We start from the raw sequence: 21648 nt of genomic DNA on the forward strand, positions 1-21648 counted from the left end.
ATCCGGTTCGCCTGGCTTGCCCCAGTATAGGATATAGGATATTTCCTTTGGAGCTCAGCACAGGACATCTTTACACGTCCATCACCTAAGACACTGGTGTAAAAACTGAGGTATCCCTGCAAGGGGAGGGATTATATAGGGGGTTGAACTTCCTGATAGGGTGTGCCAGTGTCCAATCACCAGTGATACCCTATATAACCCACCAGTAATTACTGTGGCTCTGTATCCCGTGATGTTTGAGAAAGAAATTTCTTTTTTTTTTTATTGTTAATTTTACTTTTCTATTTTGACACACACTTTTTACCCTTTTTTTTTAATCACTTTTATTCCTATTACAAGGAATGTAAACATCACTTGTAATAGGAATAGTGCTTGACAGGTCCTCTTTCCAATGAGATCTGGGGTCAATAAGTCCCCACATCTCACCTCTAGGCTAGGAAGCCTAATCCAAAAAAAAAACAAAAAAAAAAAAAAACAAAAAAAAAGATTCTGGCTTTCCAGCCGAGGCAGCAGCATTTTTTCAAATGCAGAGGCCGGGCGTGACATCATAACATCACGCCTGGCCCCCGAACGATCATAGAGACTCCGGGGACCATCCGCTATGATCATTCTTACGGTAAAGGTAATTGCCAGCTCTAAAAGAAGATATCTGAATAACGCCTGTAACTGCAGGCATCATTCAGATATCACCGCTCAAAATCTGTGACGTCATATGACGTTAAGCGGGCAGCAAACGGTTTAGCTAATACTTTGTTGAAGCACCTTTTGATTTTATTATAGCACTCAGTCTTTTTGGGTATGAGTCTATCAGCATGGCACATCTTGATTTGGCAATATTTTCCCACTCTTCTTTGCAAAAAAACTCCAAATCTGTCAGACTGGGAGGGCATCTCCTGTGCACAGCCCTCTTCAGATCACCCCACAGATTTTCAATCGGTTTCAAGGCTGGGCCATTCTAAACCTTTAATCTTCTTCTGGTGAAGCCATTCCTTTGTTGATTTGGATGTATGCTTTGGGTCATTGTCATGCTGAAAGACAAAGTTCCTCTTCACGTTCAGCTTCCTAGCAGAAGCCTTAGGCCTCATTCACACGAGGAGGACTCCGTTTCCACGGAGCCCGCCTCGGTCCGCCGTCTTAGCGGGAGATCTCTCCGTTGATCTCCGCTGAGCCGGCGGATGACAGGTCCCTCTCTGCTCACTGAGCGGGGAGGGGCTTGTCAGGCGCCGCTGCTGCCTATGGAGGGATCGGATGAAAACAGACAGCATGTCCGTTTTCATCAGATCTCACCCGATCCGATAGCGACGGATCTGGACATAGGGCCATCCGTCTGCTTTCAGCGGATCGGACCAGGTCGGATGTCAGCGGACATGTCTCCGCTGACATCCGTCGCTCCATAGGTTAACATGGAGCGCCCGTTCAGGTCCGCCGTCAAAACTGACGGTCTGATCGTGTGAAAGGGGCCTTAAGGTTTTCTGTCAATATTGACAGGTATTTGGAACTGTTCATAATTCCGTCTACCTTGACAAAGGCCCCTGTTCCAGCTGAAGAAAAACAGCCCCAAAGCATGATGCTGCCACCACCATGCTTCAATGTGGGTATGGTGCTCTTTTGGTGATGTGCAGTGTTGCTTTTGCACCAAACATATCTTTTGGAATTATGGTCAAAAAGTCCAACCTTGGTTTCAGACCATAACACATTTTCCCACATGCTTCTGGGAGACTTCGGATGTGTTTTTGCAAAATGTAGCCAGGCTTGGATGTTTTTTTTTCGTAAGAAAAGGCTTCCGTCTTGCCACTCTACCCCATAGTCCAGACATATGAAGAATATGGGAGATTGTTGTCACATGTACCACACAGCCAGTACTTGCCAGATATTCTTGCAGCTCCTTTATTGTTGCTGTAGACCTCTTGGCAGCCTCTCTGACCAGTTTTCTTCTCGTCTTTTCATCAATTTTGGAGGGATGTCCAGTTCTTGGTAATGTCACTGTTGTGCCATATTTTCTCCACTTGATGATGGCTGTCTTCACTGTATTCCATGGTATTTCTAATGCCTTGGAAATTCTTTTGTACCCTTCTCCTGACTGATACCTTTTAACAATGAGAGCCCTCTGATGCTTTGGAAGCTGTCTGAGAACCATGGCTTTTGCTGTAGGATGCGACTAAGAAACTGTCAGGAAAGACCTACTAGAACAGCTAAACTTTATTTGGGGTTAATCAGAGGCACTTTAAATGATGGCAGGAGTGTACTGACTCCTATTTAATACGAGTCTGAATGTGATTGCCTAATTCTGAACACAGCTACATCCCCAGTTATAAGAGGGTGCGCACCACATTATTTTAGTTTTTTATTTCTACTCCCCCTCCCCCTTCTAAAAGATTTAAGTTTGTTGTTCAACTTAGTACAGTTTATATAGGTGACATTAAAGGTGGAAGAAGTTTGGTAATTATTTAGCTTTATTTTACATCACAGAAACCTGACACTTTAACAGGGGTGTGTAAACTTTTTATATCCACTGTATAATTGTTTTTGATGCAAATCCATTGAAGTCTATGGAGCCAAAACATTTAAAAAATGCCATACACCTTCTTAAAAAAAACATAACAACAACACATTGCAGGAAACTGCATAGAGGTGAATGGAACCCTTAGAAAATAAGGTAAATGAATTGGAGCACTCTTGTGCAGATCTGCATAGATTTGAACCAAGCCTTAAAGAGGGAGTCCCGTGAAAAAAAAAAAATTAAATGTCAGCAGCTACAAATACTGCAGCTGCTGACTTTTAAAATAAGGACACTTACCTGTCTCAGGGTCCAGCGCTGTCGGCACCCGAGGCCGAACCGTCACTCGGCTCTCGGGTGCTGCCGCCGCCATCTTCTGTAGGGGAATCAGGAAATGAAGCCTTGCGGCTTCACCTCCCGGTTCCCTACTGCGCATGCGCGAGTCGCGCTGCGCATTCAGAATGGTCCCTGCTGTCTCTGGGACTCGTGTGTGTCCCAGCAGACAGCGCAGGGGGGACGTTAAGTGGCGTAGGCTCCCGTGGGAGTCTACGCCCGGAAGTGGGTGCAAATACCTGTATTAGACAGGTATCTTCACCCCCCTCCCCCCGAAAGGTGCCAAATGTGACACCGGAGGGGGGGGGGGGAGGGTTCAAAAAAGCAGAGGTTCAATTTTTGTGTGAACCTCCGCTTTAAAGAGGAAGTAAACGCTCTCTTTCCACCAGCAAAAAACCCTCAAACCCCATTGCTTATAATTTGTAAATGTTATGTAAAAGTCAGAACTAAATGATCTGAAGTCATTAAATAGGTCACACTGGCACCCGTTCCTCCTGAAGCTGGCACCATTTTGGATTTGCCCCAGCACCTTCTTACTCCATCAATACTACCGCCCACACTGGATATCATTCAAAACTCCCGCTCATTTGCGGAAGAACGGAGCTGAACCTTGCTGTAAGAAAACTGTCCCTCGAGCAAGCAGTAATGCCAAGACTCGAGTCTGGTGAAGGTCCCAGCATGGCAAAAAAGAATAGGTAGAATAGGCTGGAAAAGAATAGGTAGACAGCACTGCGCAAATTTACATCAGCTGCTGAAAAAATAAAGGACATTTTACTTGCGCTTTAATCATAATAGCAAGAATACCTACAGTAGATCTAGGGGCAATAGGGTACCAAAGCTAGTTAACCTTCCAGCATGTTTTTGGGTTGCTGAAGCTAACTGAGAGGAAACCTGGTAATAGCACACAAACTCTATCCAAATATCGAGGACTATGAACCCAGGATCCCAGCACTGCAAGAAAACAGTGGTTCTTAAAAAAATCATTCGAAAATTCAAGTTAGACTTACCGGTAACTTGTTTTCCTTGAGTCTTTCAGGACAGCACTTGAGAGAGTGACTCCTCCCCTTGCCAACAGGAAACACCTCTTCCACCAAACTTTAAAAGGAGGCTCCTTTCCACACATTGTCAGTAGTAGTAGAGAACCTCCGGCCCCAAACTGGAACACATAATCGAGATATGATTAGTCACAGTATATATATGAAAAAACAATAGGGCGGGATGCTGCTGTCCTGAAAGACTCAAGGAAAACAAGTTACCGGTAAGTCTAACTTGAATTTTCCCTTATCGTCTTTCAGGACAGCACTTGAGAGGATAATAGAGACTTACCCCCCTAGGGAGGGACCACAGCCTGCAGAACCTTTCTGCCAAAAGCCTGATCACCTGCTGACAGGAGATCCAGTCTGTAATGACGGACAAACGTTAAGTAGCTTGACCACGTAGCCGCCTTACAAATCTGATCTGGGGTGGCACCAGCTCTTTCTGCCCATGTAGTGGCCTGGGCTCTTGTTGAATGAGCCCTAATTCCCAGCGGGGAAGATAAACCCATTTGAGAATAGGCTACAGAAATAGCTGTCTTAAGCCATCTAGCCAATGATGCTTTTGATGCTTGTTGGCCTTTCTTGTTTCCAGAGAAAAGAACAAATAATGAATCTGAAACTCTAAACCCTCCTGTTACTTCCAAATACTGTAATAGGATACGTCTTACGTCTAAATTGTGAAACTGCTCTTCCTTTGCACCCGAAGGGTTAGCAGAAAAGGTTGGTAGAGTAATCTCTTGAGACCTGTTACTAAAGCTTGCCACCTTTGGCAAAAACCCCGGATCTACTTTAAGGACAACTCTATCAGGAAAAACTGACAAAAAAGGCTCTTTTACTGATAGGGCATGCAGTTCACTAATCCTTCTTGCTGAAGTAATTGCGACCAGAAAAATAGTCTTCAAAGTTAAATTCTTTAGGGATATGGCCTGTAAAGGCTCAAATGGTTCTTTTGCCAGAGCCTGCAGAACCACCGAGAGATCCCAATTTGGGAAATGCTTCACCGGTACCGGTCTCAACCTGGAAAGTGCTTTGAAAAATCTCATGATCAGAGTTTCTGAAGATAAGGATCTCTCCAGATAAACTCCCAAGGCAGCCACCTGCACCTTAAGAGTGCTGACCGCCAGATTCTTGTCTGCACCCTTTTGCAAAAATTCCAGCACTGAAACTAGGTCTTTAACCCCCCTATGTTCGGAATGACAGAAAGGAACATAGACTTTCCATACTTTGGCGTAAATATCCCTGGTTACCTTTTTCCTACTGGAAAGCAACGTAGCAGTTAAACGTTCTGAAAAGCCTTTGCTTCCCATTAATTGCTCCTCAGATACCAGGCAGTGAGCTTTAACCTGTCTACCCCTGGATGAAGCACTGGCCCCTGAATCAACAGATCCTGACTGAGCGGGAGATGCCAACATGGTTTGATTGCCAACTGCAGAATCGTGGAAAACCAAGCTCTCTTTGGCCAATATGGAGTAATCAAAATGATTGATACTCTCTCTTCCAGTATTTTCCTCAACACTAGAGGGATTAATCGAAATGGAGGAAAAGCATACCCCAGGTGAAAATCCCACGGATGTGCCAGAGCATCTATCCCCTGAGAGCAAATGTCTCTCTGAAGGGAGAAAAAATTCGGGAGCTGCGTGTTTTGTTTTGAAGCAAACAGATCTACCTGCGGAAGGCCCCAAACACTGGTGATTAATGCAAACACCTTCCTGTTCAGACTCCACTCTGATTCCTGAACTTTTTGTCGGCTCAGATAATCCGCTACTTCGTTCAATGTGCCTTTTAGATGGACTGCGGATAGAGATAGTAAGTGGTTCTCCGCCCACTCCAGAATCTCTACTGACAGCAAGTGAAGGGCCCTGCTTCTTGTGCCTCCCTGTTTGTTCAGGTAGGCTATGGCCGTGGCATTGTCCGACAAAATCTGGACATGGCAACCTATGAGGTTTTGAGAGAAGAAAGCTAATGCTAGGGCAACTGCCTTCAGCTCTCTCCAATTTGAGGATCTTTGGGCCTCGAACTGGGACCATGTTCCCTGCGCTAAGGCTTGACCCATGTGGGCCCCCCATCCCTGCAAACTGGCGTCTGTTGTGACCACTTTCCCGGTCGGAAAAGACCAAAGAAGACCTCTTTGCAGTACCACCTGACTTTTCCACCACCAAAGTGAACGTTTGACTTTGGTGGGAATCTTTACTTTTGTATCCAAACTCTCCGTCCTGTGGTTCCATGTCCTTAGAAGGAACCTCTGGAGAGTCCTGAAATGCAGCCTTGCCCATTGGATGGCTGGCATTGAAGAGGTTAATGTCCCCAGAGCCGACATAACCTTTCGGACTGAAATCAGTTGATTTGTTTGTAGTGCCGTTATTACCCTTTGGACCTTGATCTTTTTCTCTTCTGGGAGAAAAATCTTTTGCTCCACTGAATCTATCAAATAACCCAGAAACAGTACTTGCTGAGCTGGGATGAAATTTGATTTTTGAACATTCACTATCCACCCTAGTGACTCCAAATGACTGCGGGATCTGTTCAAATCCTCCTGCAACTTTTCCCTGGATGGGGCAAAAAAGAGGAGGTCGTCCAGATATGGAATTACCGCAATCCCCTGGAGTCGAAGAGGGGCGAGAGCTTCCGCCATTATCTTCGTAAAAATACGAGGAGCTGACGACAGGCCGAAGGGAAGGGCCCTGAACTGAAGATGTATAATCTCCTTGCCCACATTCACCGCAAACCTCAGGAACTTCTGGGACTGAGGTGCTACAGGAATATGAAGATAAGCATCCCTCAGATCGATTGATGCCATAAAACAATCTTTAGTCAGAATGTTTCTGACCGTGAAAATTGAGTCCATACAAAACTTTTTGTATAGGACTGACTTGTTCAGGGGTTTTAGGTTGAGGATAAGACGGAAGTTTCCGGATGGTTTTCTTATCAGAAAGATGTGTGAATAGAAACCCTGACCCTGTTCTTCTGGGGATACTGGTATCACTACCCTCTGGTGCCTCAGATCCTTTAAAAGGTTCTTCATGGCCAGAGCCTTTGTTAGATCCCTTGGTAGGTTTGTTACAAAGAATCTTTCTGGCGGGCGATCCGAAAACTCTATCCTGTAACCTTGGGACAGCATGTCCAAAATATATAGACTTTCTGTCATGCTGGCCCAAAGGGGAAGGAAACTTTGAAGCCTTCCCCCCACTGGTACGCACAAGTCATTGTGCTTTACCGGAGGCTGCAGGAGGATGGAAAAGGACATTTCCTTTGCCTTTACCCTTCTGCGATGCCCAATTTTTTCTTTTCTCCTGGGGTTTGGTTTGTTCTTGAGCCCTTTGGGAACGAAAAAACCGTTTAACTGGCTGCTTTTTCTTTTTGATGGGAAAAGACTTCTTTTTATCAGCAGTTCTATCTAGAACCGCATCTAAATCAGGTCCAAAAAGCAAGTCACCCAGGAACGGTATCCCACACAGCTTGTTTTTGGATGCCGCGTCCCCCGGCCAAGTTTTCAACCACAGAGCCCTTCTGGCTGAGTTGGCTAGGGCAGCAGATCTAGCTGTCATTTTAATTGATTCCGCTGAAGCATCCGATATAAATGCGACAGCGGCAGACAGAGTTGAAAATGAATCCAAAATTTCTTGTTTTGGTGAGTCTGCTGAGATATGGGCCTTAAGTTGCTCTAACCAGAACTCCATATTTCTGGATACCACTGTAGTTGCCATAGTAGGTTTAAGATTTCCCATGATGGATTGCCAAGCCCTCTTTAGTAGCTGGTCCATCCTTTTATCCATGGGATCTCTCAACACCCCCATGTCCTCGAATGCCAAATCTGTAGACCTCGAGACCTGGGAAAACGCGGCATCTAGTTTGGGGTTTTTGTTCCAAACCGCCGCTGGATCCTCATCAAAAGGGAAACGCCTTTTTAAGGCTTTGGGAAAGAAAGGCTCTCTGGCTCTGCCCACTCTTTCTTAATAGCTTCAGAAATAACAGAGTGTACTGGGAAATTGCGATTTTTGTGCTCGCTAAGTCCTGCATACATTTTATCATGCAGAGATAACTCCTTTCTTTCCTCCTCCAGACCCAGTGTGGTATAGATTGCTTTTAACAGGCCATCTACCTGTTCTAAAGACAATTTAAATCTTGAAGGTAAATTTTCTCCTTCCTCACCCTCATCAGAATCCTCAGATTGAGAGGGGGAATGTCCCTCTGGGGTAGGAGATGCCTCAGTCTCCATCACCGGGACTATAAGTGAGCCTTGGGAGGACTGTGAGGTAGTAGGCTGACTCAGGGATGGGTTTGCTAGGGAAGAGCGAAATGATTGAATAGTCGCATCAAGTTCCTTTTTAACTGATGCAATCAAGTCGCTGCAAGCGGAAGAAGCTTCTTCTTTAACTAGCAAATCAATACAAGCTTGACATAACGTCTTCTTCCATCCTTCAGGTAGCTTGGATTTACATGAAGGACATTTTCTTTTTGCCACTGGATCAGAGCTCTTGGCCTGCCATGAGACAAAAGAAGAAACCATCCCAGTGAGACAACCTGTCCTATACCCAAGGATGCTCACCACAGGTGCACAGTAAGAGCTAACTGCTTTATGTGCCCAGACAGGCCCCTGCCACCGGGGGGGGGGGGGATAGAGAGAGAGAGACCCCACAGTACAGGGAAGACAGTATACAACTGCACCTTACCTGGGCCTTGCTGGTGCCTGTGCCTGTCCCACTCGCTGCCGCCATCGATTCCATCGAGGAGCGCTTGCTGTGTTTGTGTGGCTAAACGCCGGTTCCGGACTCCAATAGCGCCTGTGCGCCGGACCAGAACCGCTAAATAAGCACCAGCCCCGTTCCTCCCCTTTCCCTCTGCGATTTCCGGCGGAAATGACGCCGCACGCCTGTTCCGTGGGCGCCGCCCCCTCCGGATGCCTCACTTCCGGCGGATGGAGCCCCGCTGCCATCCCCAATATGGCGGCGGTGCAATGAGCAACAGGCGGTGGACCTGAGAAAAAAATATAGTAAACGGCCACCGCCTGTCTTGCCGCCGCCTAGGAGCGATGCCCACGACAGTCGGACTCACCCTGAGCCCATATGAAGAGGGAGAGGGAGCCCAGCCAGCAGCACTTCACCTCAGCTGTGGAATGGGAGGAACAGCTCTCATGAGGTAAAAAGTGTTTGATGAAAAAAAAAAAAACAGGAAACCTGAGCTCCCAGGACAGCACCTGAGAGCCCTGACTTCCCCACGAAGTGTTCCCTCCGGAGGAAACACAAAAACTGACAATGTGTGGAAAGGAGCCTCCTTTTAAAGTTTGGTGGAAGAGGTGTTTCCTGTTGGCAAGGGGAGGAGTCACTCTCTCAAGTGCTGTCCTGAAAGACGATAAGGGAAAATGAGGGGTTACTATTGTGCCATTGCAGACGTCTTTCTTTAAATACTAGCTCAATGGCTATAAAAGTCAGAAGTCCTTATATACATACTTCTAGGTCAGCTTTGGCACCTGACTAGTTTCTTTGAATAAGCATTCAGCTGCATGATATAATAGAAAACCATCATTTTAAAGTAACCCTAAAAAAAAGTCTATGGTGGTGTGCACCATGTCCATGCCCTAAAAGATAAGTTCACTTTTAGAAAAAAAAAATGAATTCACATTTTGTTTTGTAGGTAAAAAAAAAAAAAAAAAAATATGCATATATCATTTTTTATTAAAGACCTATAAAGCATTGCACCCACAATCAGCAGATTGTGGGTGTAATGCCATGGTCCTGCAGACTGTGTATTTGTCTGCCCATGCACCCTATAGTCTCTGACAGGAATCTCCGTGAACTACCACAGTGAAACAACAGTGAACTTTTTAGTTTGTGACAGCTAGAGGGAGGAGAAGATCCCACGCTATCTGTCAAAACAGGCACTCAGGAATGTGCGGGGGGGCAAATGCATTTGTAACATGTTACAACCTGAATATGGGTATAACACTTTACAAAAGGTAAACTTAGGCTTGAACTTGCTAGAGATGCTGCTCACTCCTTCATGGATCATTTGAAACTATCAATATTAGGCTGTGGCTTTGTTCTGGTTATTGAATGTTAAGGCACCGATCACTGCATTGTGGGAGGAAATATACAGGCATTAGAGGATTCCTTTAAGGTAGGTAGCGGGTTTGAGATTTTCCTCTTAACAGGTTTACTTTAAAAGGAAATCTGTCATGATAGAAATTTTTCGGCACTCTACTTTTTGAGAATGCTAGTTCTCTGGTTGTCATGCTGATGCTTTGGGGCTTCAATGCTGTCTGAGCCCCGTTCCAGAAACAAGAATAGACATAAGGAATTCTGACACTCATTTACTGCATGCTTGTTCTGGATCTATTAAAGAAAAGTGCTTACGTTACGCAAAGCCAGGCAACTAGCTTTATCAGAAGGAGGCCAACAATGACACCCCTGTACTTTTCTGCTGACATGCTGACAGGGTCACTCTAAGCGAGCAAATAATTACAATAGCATAAATATAACTGATGCAGATCAGTGTAAAATTAGTGTAAGTACTTATTTCCCCTACAAAGACCTGCATAGCGATATCTGACCCAACTGGCAAGTAGAGTTATCAACAAATTTGGAGGTTTCCTAGTGTCCCTCCATTGTGGGTGCTGACTAGCACACTCTGGATAATAAACATTCAGATTGCCAAAGTACTCAATGCTTAAAATAAGGAGCATCACTTCCATTATTGGGGCTTTTATGGTCACCCAATTTCATTCCAGTGTTCATAAACCAATGATATACTGTATACCAAACAGATTTTAAGATAAAGATGTCAAAAATCTATCATAAAGGGGTATGCTACTCTATATAGTTCTGAGAGGTTAGAGCAGCACTACTCACCTCAGAATTCTGTAAAGAATCTTTCACACGCGGAGACTGAAAGAAAAAAAACAAAGACATTTAGTATGATGCAGGACATTCGATATCAGCTAATGCAAACCCTATTCCATCACTAGGCAAACATCCCAATCTGCTACATAAAAATCTGACATATACAGATTAAAGTGAACCTGTGTTTTAGACTTAGCAGGACAAAACAGCAGGGTCACTTACTTGCCAACCCCCTTAATCCCAGCCACTCATATCTACCCCAGAAGGTAAGAGAAGTCCTGTGTAAACTCCAGGATTATCTGGACAGAGCTTACACAGGACTAAGGACTTTTTCTGTTAAAGTGTATGTAAACCATAACAATGGACTATATGCTCCCTTTTAATCTGTTAAATATATACTATTAAAGCGTTGTGTTATATCTGTAGGATAAGTGCTAATAAATACCGGTTGATCGTGGCAGAAAGCCAGTGTTGTCCTGTGCACTATGCAGTTATCATAAGAAAGTGTAATCATCCCTGTCCAGGTTAAAATTACACATGAGCAGAACATCGAGAGAAATTTGCTGGTACAAAAAATACCAGCCGACATATTACCCGTGTGTATGTCGGTCAGTCCGAAAGAAGCCGGCCGTTCAGCTGGCATCTGTCAGACATGCATGCTGAAAAACCAGCAGCCGACTGACTCCCGATCAGCGCTTTCAGCCAAAGGCCAAAAAACACCGATCGGGAGGAGGGGAGGGGTTCTATCGGGGGGGACCATCCCTCTGTCAGAACACAACAGCTCAGCGGGGGAGATCGCTGAACTAACTTCGCATGGTTAGTACAGTGGCTCACGACCGGGGCTGACAGGTTTTTTTTGTAGTGTGTATCAGGCTTAAGTCTGTAAAACTACAGAACACCCCCCAGCATTGCCATAAAGTGAAAACTCAGCTCCTTAATAAACAGTACAGTGAGTAAGTGTTGTTACTCTAGGATAGAAAGTTTGTTACTAGCAGGCTCACCAGCTGAAAAGGGAAAACACCAAAAAAAGAAGAAAAGAAAAAAACTAATGCAGCCACAACATTTGTTTTAAAAAAGGCCTGGATTCTTTCCTAAATGCACATAATATAACTGGATACTAATATTTATAGGTAAAGTTGTTCAAGGGAATATCTGACTGCCTCTTGGGAGTCAGGAAGGATTTTTTTCCCCGCTTGAGCAAAATAGATCATGTTTCATTGGGGGATTTTTTGCCTTCCTCTGGATCAACTGTGGGTATAAACTGCAACCTTTTACATTTTAGTCCTTGAGTTTAGATACACTTTAAATAGTGTGCTGTACATGCATTTTTTTCATTTACATTTTTACCTCTGTTTTTGGTGTTAAAAATCATAAAATGGAAAAACAAACAGAAAGGCAAAAAAAATATATAATGAAGTTCATGTTTGAGGTTTGGCAACAAAAAGCCTGCCCGGAGATACTTATCTATTTAGAAGCTGGAAAAATCTAGAAGGTAATGTAAAAAGCAGACACATAAGGGGCTGTGATAGAAACTGACTCTTGACTTTAAAACTAGAATTCAACAATAAATTGATAAATGAAAACTCGATTTTACAGATGAGAAGTTCCCAGTTACCCGAAGTTGTAAAACTGCTGCTTTCCCCTCCTCGCTCTCCTCATCCAACTCATCATCACTCCATTCCCAGCCTCCATCTTCGGTTTTATGAAGCCGACCACTTGATCCTGGCACTCTCCGAACCTGCAATAGACAATTTCACTTTCATTAAACAGACCATTCATTAGAGTGTAATGTGTGTCCCCAACAGAGGAAATGGTTCAAAACAAAGCCTCCCTGCAACATAGGGGTAGATTGCTCACCTCTCCAATGGCCCGTGCTTCTTACATGTAATTCACTCCAGCAAAGCAGTCTCCATCAGTGTCTTACACATTTAGCACTTCCCAAAGTGTCAGATGTCTGTGTTCCTTACCACCCACCACAGTTCTCATCTCTATAGCCTATTTGACTACAGGACTTAGCGATGATGTAGGGGGTGGGAAGGAGGAGGCATGGTGTGTGGTGTGGGACAAGGCATCCAACACTTTTGAAAATGTTGATTAGCAAAGACTTTGACGGAGGCTGCAGCACTGGAATGGAATGGTGGTAGGGGACACCGGCAGCTGAAAGACGGTGGGCAATTATATTTGCATTGGCGTTTATAAACAGCAGTGAAGAGATCACCTTCAGACAGCCAATACGCCCATTATTATGTGAGCGGCTCTGTATCTAGTGATGACTGCACATGCATAATGTGCTCTCTTGCTCTCCTATCACAGCCGCTGAGCTCAACAGAGCTGACAGAAGAGAAAGCACATTGAGCATGTGTGGCCCTAGGGAAAAGGACATTTCTCCCTTTAGCTGTCTAGGGGATGCTCATCCTATGGGCTGTTCATCCTAGTAAAAATACAGGATGGAGCAATGTAGAGTATTTGCAGTTTTTCGGCAGGCTTCAGTCACTGCGTAGGATGCTATTGTAAATAGTGGCTGCAAAAAGCAGTTAGCACTTCCGCCTAGCAGCACTAAGGTCGCTGGTTCAAATCACAACCACGGCACTACCTGCATGGAGATTGCATGTTCTCCCTGTGCGGGTTTCCTCCGGGTACTCCAAAGACTTGTGGGTTAATTAGCTCCAGTTTAAATTAGCCCTACTATGTGTATGTATGAATGTGAGTTATGGACCTTAGATTGAGGACAGGGACCGATGTGAATGTAGAGCACATATGTAAAGCGCAGCGTAAATTGATGGTGCTATATAGGTACCTGTAATAAATAAGAAAAATATGGCAGCCCTAAGTAACATGGATAATTAAAAAGGTACATAAAGAAACAAAGCTTTCACTACAGCAACGCACGTCAATATAATGGTCTATATTAGGTTGATCTCTCTCACAAAAATATCAGACAATCAACAAAAGGCTTCAAAAGGGAATAGGTTTTCTTTTGAAGTTTGCTCATATTATATATACACATATACACACAGACATACAAATATATACAGTATATGTAGAAGAAATAAGCTCAAGGTATATAACCTTATCACGGTTTTCAAAACGTTTACACACATACACCAATTGCGCCGGCCATACATGGAGAAAACTTCTTTCCATTCCCCTATCAACACAGACAGTGTTGACAGGGGAATTCCTCCCGTTGAGCCACTGTGCTCTCCCGGCGGGGGTCATTGCTAGTGGCTATACCAGCCGCTAGCGATAATCGTATGTAAAATCCGGCAGGCTGGTTGTACCCAAGTTGATCGATTAACTTGGATACATTCAGCCAGCCCATACATGGTTCGTCTATAGCCAGCCTTTGACATAACATTATGACCACCCTTCATAACCATTCGAGGCGTGGACACCGCTGGACCTCTGAAAGGTATGCTGTGACATCTGGCACCAAGCAACCAATAGCAGATCATTTAAGTCCTGTAAGTTAAGAGGTGGGGCCTCCATTGATCAGAATTGTTTTGACAGGACATCCCACAGATGCTCGATTGGATTGAGATCTGGAGAATTAGGAGGCCAAGTCAACACCTCAAACTATTCTTAAATTCATCACACTGAGCCATCTTCTTCCATTGCTACTGTGGTCCAGTTCAGATGCCATGTGCCCATTGTAGGCACTTTAGGTTGTGTATACGGGTCAACATGGGCACCCTGACCAGTCAGCAGCTATACAGCCCCATACACAAGCTATGATGCACTGTGTTCTGACACCTTTCTATCAGAACTAGCATTAACTTTTTCAGCAGTTTGAGCTACAATAGATCTTCTATTGGATCGGAATACGCAGGGCTGTTGCCAGCTTTTTTTCCTTGGACTACTTTTGGTAGGACGTGACCACTGCAGACCAGAAACATCCCACAAGTGGTGTAGTTTTAGAGTTGCTCTGACCCTGTCGTCTAGTCATTACAATTTGGCCTTGTCAAAGTCACCCAAATCCTTAAGCTTGGCCATTTTTTGGCTTTCAACACATCAACTTCAGGGAAAACATGTTCACTTGATGCCAGTTATATTCCAGCCACTTTTTATGCCATTGTAATGAGATAACCAATGTTATTCACATTACAGTCAGTGATCATAATGTAATGGCTGATGTTGTATAGCTTGTAGCTGTATGTACATGGGTGCAGCGCAGTGTAATTTTAGCAGCAAATTTCGATTTAGTCTTAGGACTAAAATGGCATTTTAGTTTTAGTCCCATTTTAGTCTTCTGCAATTGTTTTAGTCATATTTAGTCGACTTAATCTCCAGTACATTTTAGTCAACTAAAATCTAATAGGTGTAATTAAATTGTAATGCATTGGTTAACATTTCTCTACAATTTCCAAACTCATTATATACTGCTGGAGTGAAAAATCTAATGTTATTTAATATGGCATTGAGGTATGAACATGCACTACAGACCAATGTTAATTTTGAAGTCAAATTTCAATTTAGTTTTAGTCTTAATCTTTTGACTAAAATGTCATTTTAGTTTTAGTCGTATTTTAGTCATCTCAGTTGTTTTAGTCGTATTTTAGTCGACTAAAATAATATTTATTTAGTCAACTAAAATGTTTTAGTTGACAAAATTAACACTGGTGCAGCATACTTGTTCTTTACATTTGCATATCCCACATCCTGCTTTGTAGTGCTGCACAAAGTCTGTAGGTCTGCAACTGAACTGAATACAATGCACTCCTTAAGTGCCTGTGATATATTGTCTCAGATGGGAGGCTAAATGATAGTTAAAAAAAAAAAAAACAGAGCTCTGTCTAGTGGCAAAACTACATCTTACAATATTTAGTACAATCGCAAAAATGCTGGAATAGTAAGCATTTAAACTGTAATAATTACATCAAAAATGACATTAAAGTATAACTATCTGAAAATGAAAAAAAAAACAAAAAACTTTTACCTGTAGAGTGGAAAGGGATTAGAACACCTGTCTGTTTTACTGCTATTTGTGTTCCTGTTAGGGAGATTCAACCTCTCTATTTGTTCTGTTCCCCTTGTCTCCAAAAGTGAAAGTAAAAGAAAATCCCAATTTCTGGGTTGTTCCCAACATAGAAATATAAAGGGGATATCTGCCATTGGGGAGACTAGTTCTAGTGACAACCAGGATTACTGCACTTTAGAGGGATTTCCTCTCACTTCCTGTTTGACTATGGGACAGGAAGTAAATAAAAATCTCCCCAACGGGACACAAATGGCGAAAATAAACCTTACAGGGTTTATAATCCTCCCTTATAAGTTTTACCTTTTGAACCTTTTGTTCTGGTATAGAAGAAAATCGGGCGCACACCACGGGAGCTTGAATGAAGATGCTTTATTCACATATGCCAAAAGTAGACGGGATACAATGGGATAAAAGGTAGACGTGTTTCACACAAACCCAACATGCTTGTTCACATTGGGTTCGTGTGAAGCATGTCTATCTTTTATCCCGTTGCACGGTGTTGCAATGGTGGCGAGCTGGGACGGGAACACACATTGGATGGCTGATCACTCATTCACCTGAGCAGTGTACACACTCTCTGATACATTAAGTTCTACTTAAAGGTAAACACTACAATAATAACTAAAACCATCCTCTCACTGAAATAACTTTTTGTTTTCAGGGCTTGTAGCAGCGTAACTGATGCTAGCAGCAGCTCTAATGTAACCCTTAACATTACAAAGGTAAGTTGTTGTCAGCCTAATATTCATTGGGGATCCTATGAGATGTGGTATATCTTGACCAGCACAGTGCATCCATTCTCATGGAACACATCTCACCTTCCTGGCTCTCTCTGTGATGGTGGGGGCTTTCTGCAGCAACCTCTCCTGTAAGAATTCTTTGTTCTGGAAAAAGGAATGGATGTATTAGTTTTCATCACTCAGTAAAAGATAACAACAACTGGATCACTGCATCAACATGGTTTATCATTAGAATTTTCAGTTCATACATCTTAAAAAGGTGGTTTCAGAAGAATGAAAATAAATAAAATATAGCAATAGTAATAATAATAATGATAATAATAATAAAATGATCTTGAGAACAACCCAGGTTACCTTTCCCTTACCTACTCACTGGTTTATACCACTCCAGCATGTTCTGTAAATACTATATTACCATTTATTTGGAATATTACCCCAAGGCACTACAGTGTACTACAACGGATAGGTGCATTGACATTAACTGCTGTAAAAAAAAAAAAAAAAAAAAAAAAAAAAGGTTGTGGCAATTTTTTTCTCACTGGGGGGGTCATTCAAGATGAATGCATGGCAGTAAATTGTGCCACAACACTCTATAAAGCAAATTGTGGTGCATGTGTTGCCGCAAGACACCATGACGAGAAAGTGCCCAAACCATTTTGTTTCAGTCTATGAAAATGAGAGGCTGCTATTATCAAAAATTAACTAATCATGTAACCCATACATCTGAAAATATCTATAGTTTCTTCCTATTTGATTCTTCTGATTGTGCATATACATGAATGTACCTATTTGTTGCTTTGGTGTGTACGGAATTTAAAAGGCTTTCATACACCAGTGCTGTGACAATTCCCTTTGTATACACTGTTTGTTGGATAGTACTTTGCCACTGTATTGGCTTGAGGCACTATTCCTTCCACTGATATGAGGCACTATTCCTTTCATTGACACCAATGATGGGGCACTATTCCTTCCATTGATACCAAAGACAGAGCATTATTCCTCCCACTAACACCAATTATGTCATTTATTTTACTCCCACTGAACACCAAGCCTATGGCATTGTTTACTCCCACCAATGCCGGGCATTTTCTACTTCCACTGGACACATTCCGACCTCCCTTAAGTTTGAAGGGCAGTAAACTGGCCCTTTGTTTCAAAAGGATGGAGACCCCTGAGCCAGAGGAATGTAGGTATAATTTTCGAGGTTCCACTGGGGGGAGCCACTAAATCATAGGTAAGATATACACAACACAAACATAATAACAAACAGGTAGAAAAGTGCCATCTTGTAAAAAAAAAAAAAAAAAAGTGTAATAGTGTCCTAACATATACAACAAAAAATATAAACATAGGCATACACATATTTAATAACTCAAAAAACAATGCGTTATAATTGACAACACCCAATCAGAAATCAGGGTGCAATTGCTTACTGCAGGCAACCTAAAGAAGGTGAATTCTAATTGGTTGCTAGGGATAGCTGGGCACTGGCTGCCCTTGTAATTAAGGCCTGAAGTGCAAACAAAATACACAATGTTTTCAGGACTGCTTGTATATACTGGCACAGAGTTTGACCTTCTTCTAGAAATAGCAGTGATAAATCGTTCTTCGTACATGAAGATGAGGAAGCTGTGAGGTAGATGACATATTGGAACATCTCAACCTGCTCACAGTTTACAGTAATTATCTCTTAATGTTTACAGCTAAAAGAGCCATAAAATATTCACTCTGGGATTTATCTTCTGATTTATCATCTGTATAGGCAGATCTCTTACCTTTGCTTTCTGGAAAAATTTGTGCTTCAAAAGTTCTGCTGCTGTTGGCCTGTAAGAATTATTAAAGAAAAAAAAAAAAAAGTAAAACCAGTTATATTGTATGCCAACTATAGGAGAAAACAGCAGAAAAAAAAATATATGTTATCCAAGGTAAAGCAATTAGGTTTTAGAAGAGGGGGAACCATTCTCCTAAATGCTCATTGTGTTTCAAGCTAGGACTGAACATTAAGGCAAAATAATAGTCCCACATCATGCATTTCAATAGCCAAGGTGCAGCTCCAAGTCCTTCCTGCAGATGGTGATGCAGTCAAAATCTAAAATTGCTGTTTCTGCATCAGGTCTGGAAGAGGCGTTATAAGGCGGCCCAACATATAAAGAGGAGGAGGGTTTCTACAGAAGAAAAAAAAAAAAAAGTGTGTGTGTGTGTCCAACCAGTACCCACACGTACCGGTATTATTTTCAGCTTTCTCATTCTTAAAACTCTAAGTGCATTAAAACAAAAGGTGTGCAAAGTCTTAGGGTTTATTTATCCTTAGAAAAGAGCCACAGCTCAAGTAAAAAGCTGGTCTATTGCAATACAGGTGTAAAGGATGATTTGTGTGGAAGCAGTGGTCTCTCTACATATTTTCAACACACCCATTGCTGTGTAAGAGCTAGAGCTCTCCAATTGGCAGGGAGTATGTGCTTTGTTGATTACAGTGCTATAGGGCGGACTCAGTAAGGAGTGTGCCAGACCTCTTCAGAGAGACCACTGCTTCCACACAGAGAGCAGGGCTCCTTCTCTGCAGTATGCTGGCAGGTGACAAGCCTTTCTACTCCGGCTGTGGCTGCTTTCTAAAGCAGAGGAACTGTAAGAAAGACTTTGCGTACCTTTTGTTTTGATGTTTTTGAAATACCGATTTAAAATGAGGGTTCAACTGGGAGTTTAAAAAAATGTTACAGGCTTCCTTATTCCGCAGTGACATGCAATTCTGGTGGACTGATGGTACAAATGGTTTATGATCATTCTATAGAAAGAATAAAAATGGTTAGCTTCTTTCTCAAAGGGTTTTCTAATTGTGTGACTGCCAAGATGCCCAATAGCTATTAATTGAAATCCACTGAAATAAATAATGACCAGTTGGTTAAATTATAGTCTCACCTTTCTCAAGATCAACTATTATAGTCTCACGTTTCTCATTATGAATTATAGTCCCACAATACAAGTTTACAGGCCATATTATACAAGCTTGCTATCATCCCACTAGAGGGCTGTGGTGATGCTGTCCCATGGATGGTCCCTGTAGGGCGAACTAGCGATCACCTCTTCCTCTAGTTTACAAAGCAGCTTTGTGCAAGGCTTGTGACTGCGTTTTTACATATGCGAAAGAGTAGGAGAGGTGTGGGCAGTCATCTGAATCTAATCATAACTGCATATGCAGAGCCAAATGGGAAAGTTTTGCAAGTATCACACCTGTCACAATGAAGTATAGAAATATACAAACACTCTGTCAAAAACAATGTTTTATACAAGTTACTGGATGAGTTTCAAACCAAAACTGTCAAGTCACTTGAAAAGCAAATTGCAAAAAAAATCTAAAACTAGACATGTCAGGGACGCTTGCGAAATAAATGTAGTTTTACAAGTTATAATCATTTTTCTTAAAGTGACCCTGTCACTTTCCCACATCTTAAATCCTTGTAGCAGTACAGCAACGTTTACTTACAGTATTTATTACAGGTATTTATGTAGGTCCAACAATTTAGGCAGTGCTTTAGGCTGAGTACACACAAGCTGAAAACGGTCGGCTTGGCAGGAACCAGCTGACTTCGGCTCGTGAGTACAACTCCTCGTCCGACAGAAGCCAATGGCTGTGAGCACTGATCAGTGTGTTCTGGTGAGGAGGCAGTCCCCTTGTGAGAATACAACAGCTCAGCAGGGGAGGTCGCAGTACTAACATCGGCTGTGTTAGTATGGCGATCTGTAATTTTTTTTTTTCGTTCAGCCATTTGGGTTGCACAGAAAAAAAAAAAAAAAAACTTCTAGTGTGTACCAGACAGTTCTTGACTGCCTGGTACCCTCTACCCCATCTTGTACCTTTCCCTGTTGCCCTCCTTACATATACTGTACATTCATCTCTGTCCCTGCCCTCGGGCAACTTACAGCCTAAAGTCCTTATCTCACATGTGACAAACAAATAACTAGGGCCAATTTGGACAATTCCCTACAAGCAGGTCTTTGGAGTGTGGGAGGAAACGCACACCAAACCCATGCAGGGAGAACATGTAACTCAATGCAGATAATGTCTTGACTAGGATTGGACTCAGGGACCTCAGTGCTCCAAGGTTGAAGTGCTAACCATTAAGCCCACTTTTTATTACCATGCCTTTACTTTTAGTTCAAAAGTTGGCCATAGACAGTTCGAACCACGTATGGGTAGGCTGATTGTACCCAAGTTGATCGATCAATCAACTTGGATACAACCAGTCTGTTGGATTTTTCATATGATTATTGCCAGCCGCTAAAGCAGCTAGCAAAAATCACTGTGTTCTCCCGGCGGGGACGGCTCCCCCTGCTGGGAGAACACAATGGCTCTGCAGGAGAGAATCCCCCATCAACACTGACTGTGTTGATAGGGGAATCAAGCGATTCCCCTAGGAAAATCACAACGTCTATGGTCGGCTTAAGCTTTGTAAAAGTCATGGTAATTCGACAATCCCTGGCAGTGGTGTATCTTTTTTTTTTTTTGCTTCCTCAGGGCTGCTCCTCTGTTACACTACTTATCATACAGAACACGGTTTTGAGCAGACAATTGCCCAGACAGCCAAGCAAAAATTGTAAAGAAAGGTACAGCGTCTGTACTCTTGTTTACTACACCTTAACCAGCATAGCTGCTGCCTGTGTTTGGAGCATGCACCCAGGAGACACAACTAAGGAGCAATTGTCTGCTGAAGGATGTGCTCCAAAACACAAGTGAGGTAGCAGAGAGAGCAGGTTAGGAAGCAACAATGATGTACCAATGTGACAGTTTAATAACCCCTCATTTGTGACAGGACCCAGGATGTTCTGCTGCTTTGGGATATTAAAGTAAAACTAAATACCTAAAATAAAAAAATGCTAGGAGGTTGAGTTTTTATCAGAAGAGACATGCAAAGTCCTGTCAAAAAACATCTTTTTCCTTCCCCCTTTTTTTTCCATATACACTATTCAGTGCATGCACTGTGCAATGTACAGGCCTGTGCATTCCTGGTATCTGCCAGATGTCGAGAATGGAACGCGTGCGCACACACGTAAGAGTTGAGTCACCAGTGGCCATCCATTGGCCAATGATAAACACAGAAGAAAAAGCAGAGAAGATGGCACTGGTGGGAGATGGAGCAGCAACTGCGATTCTGGATTGGACAGCACTGAGGGAGGGCACTTTTGTAGGTAACTGTGTCACAACATGCTATGCATACTTGCACATCATGGC

The 21648-nt window shown here is 42.9% G+C and overlaps 1 protein-coding gene across 2 annotated transcripts in view; it reads right to left on the reverse strand.

Annotated features, from left to right (window-relative positions):
• OXSR1 (oxidative stress responsive kinase 1) overlaps positions 1-21648 on the reverse strand; it is a 199126-nt gene that overhangs the window by 23501 nt on the left and 153977 nt on the right. For both annotated transcript variants that reach the window (XM_073630021.1, XM_073630020.1), the window contains exons 9-12: positions 18197-18245; positions 16500-16565; positions 12319-12441; positions 10713-10748 (exon numbers count right to left, since the gene is read on the reverse strand). In XM_073630021.1, coding sequence (XP_073486122.1) covers positions 10713-10748; positions 12319-12441; positions 16500-16565; positions 18197-18245 — 274 coding nt within the window. The remainder of the gene's footprint in view (positions 1-10712; positions 10749-12318; positions 12442-16499; positions 16566-18196; positions 18246-21648) is intronic.

The sequence above is a fragment of the Aquarana catesbeiana genome, linkage group LG05, assembly GCF_042186555.1.
Source record: "Aquarana catesbeiana isolate 2022-GZ linkage group LG05, ASM4218655v1, whole genome shotgun sequence".
Taxonomy (NCBI): Eukaryota; Metazoa; Chordata; class Amphibia; order Anura; family Ranidae; genus Aquarana; species Aquarana catesbeiana.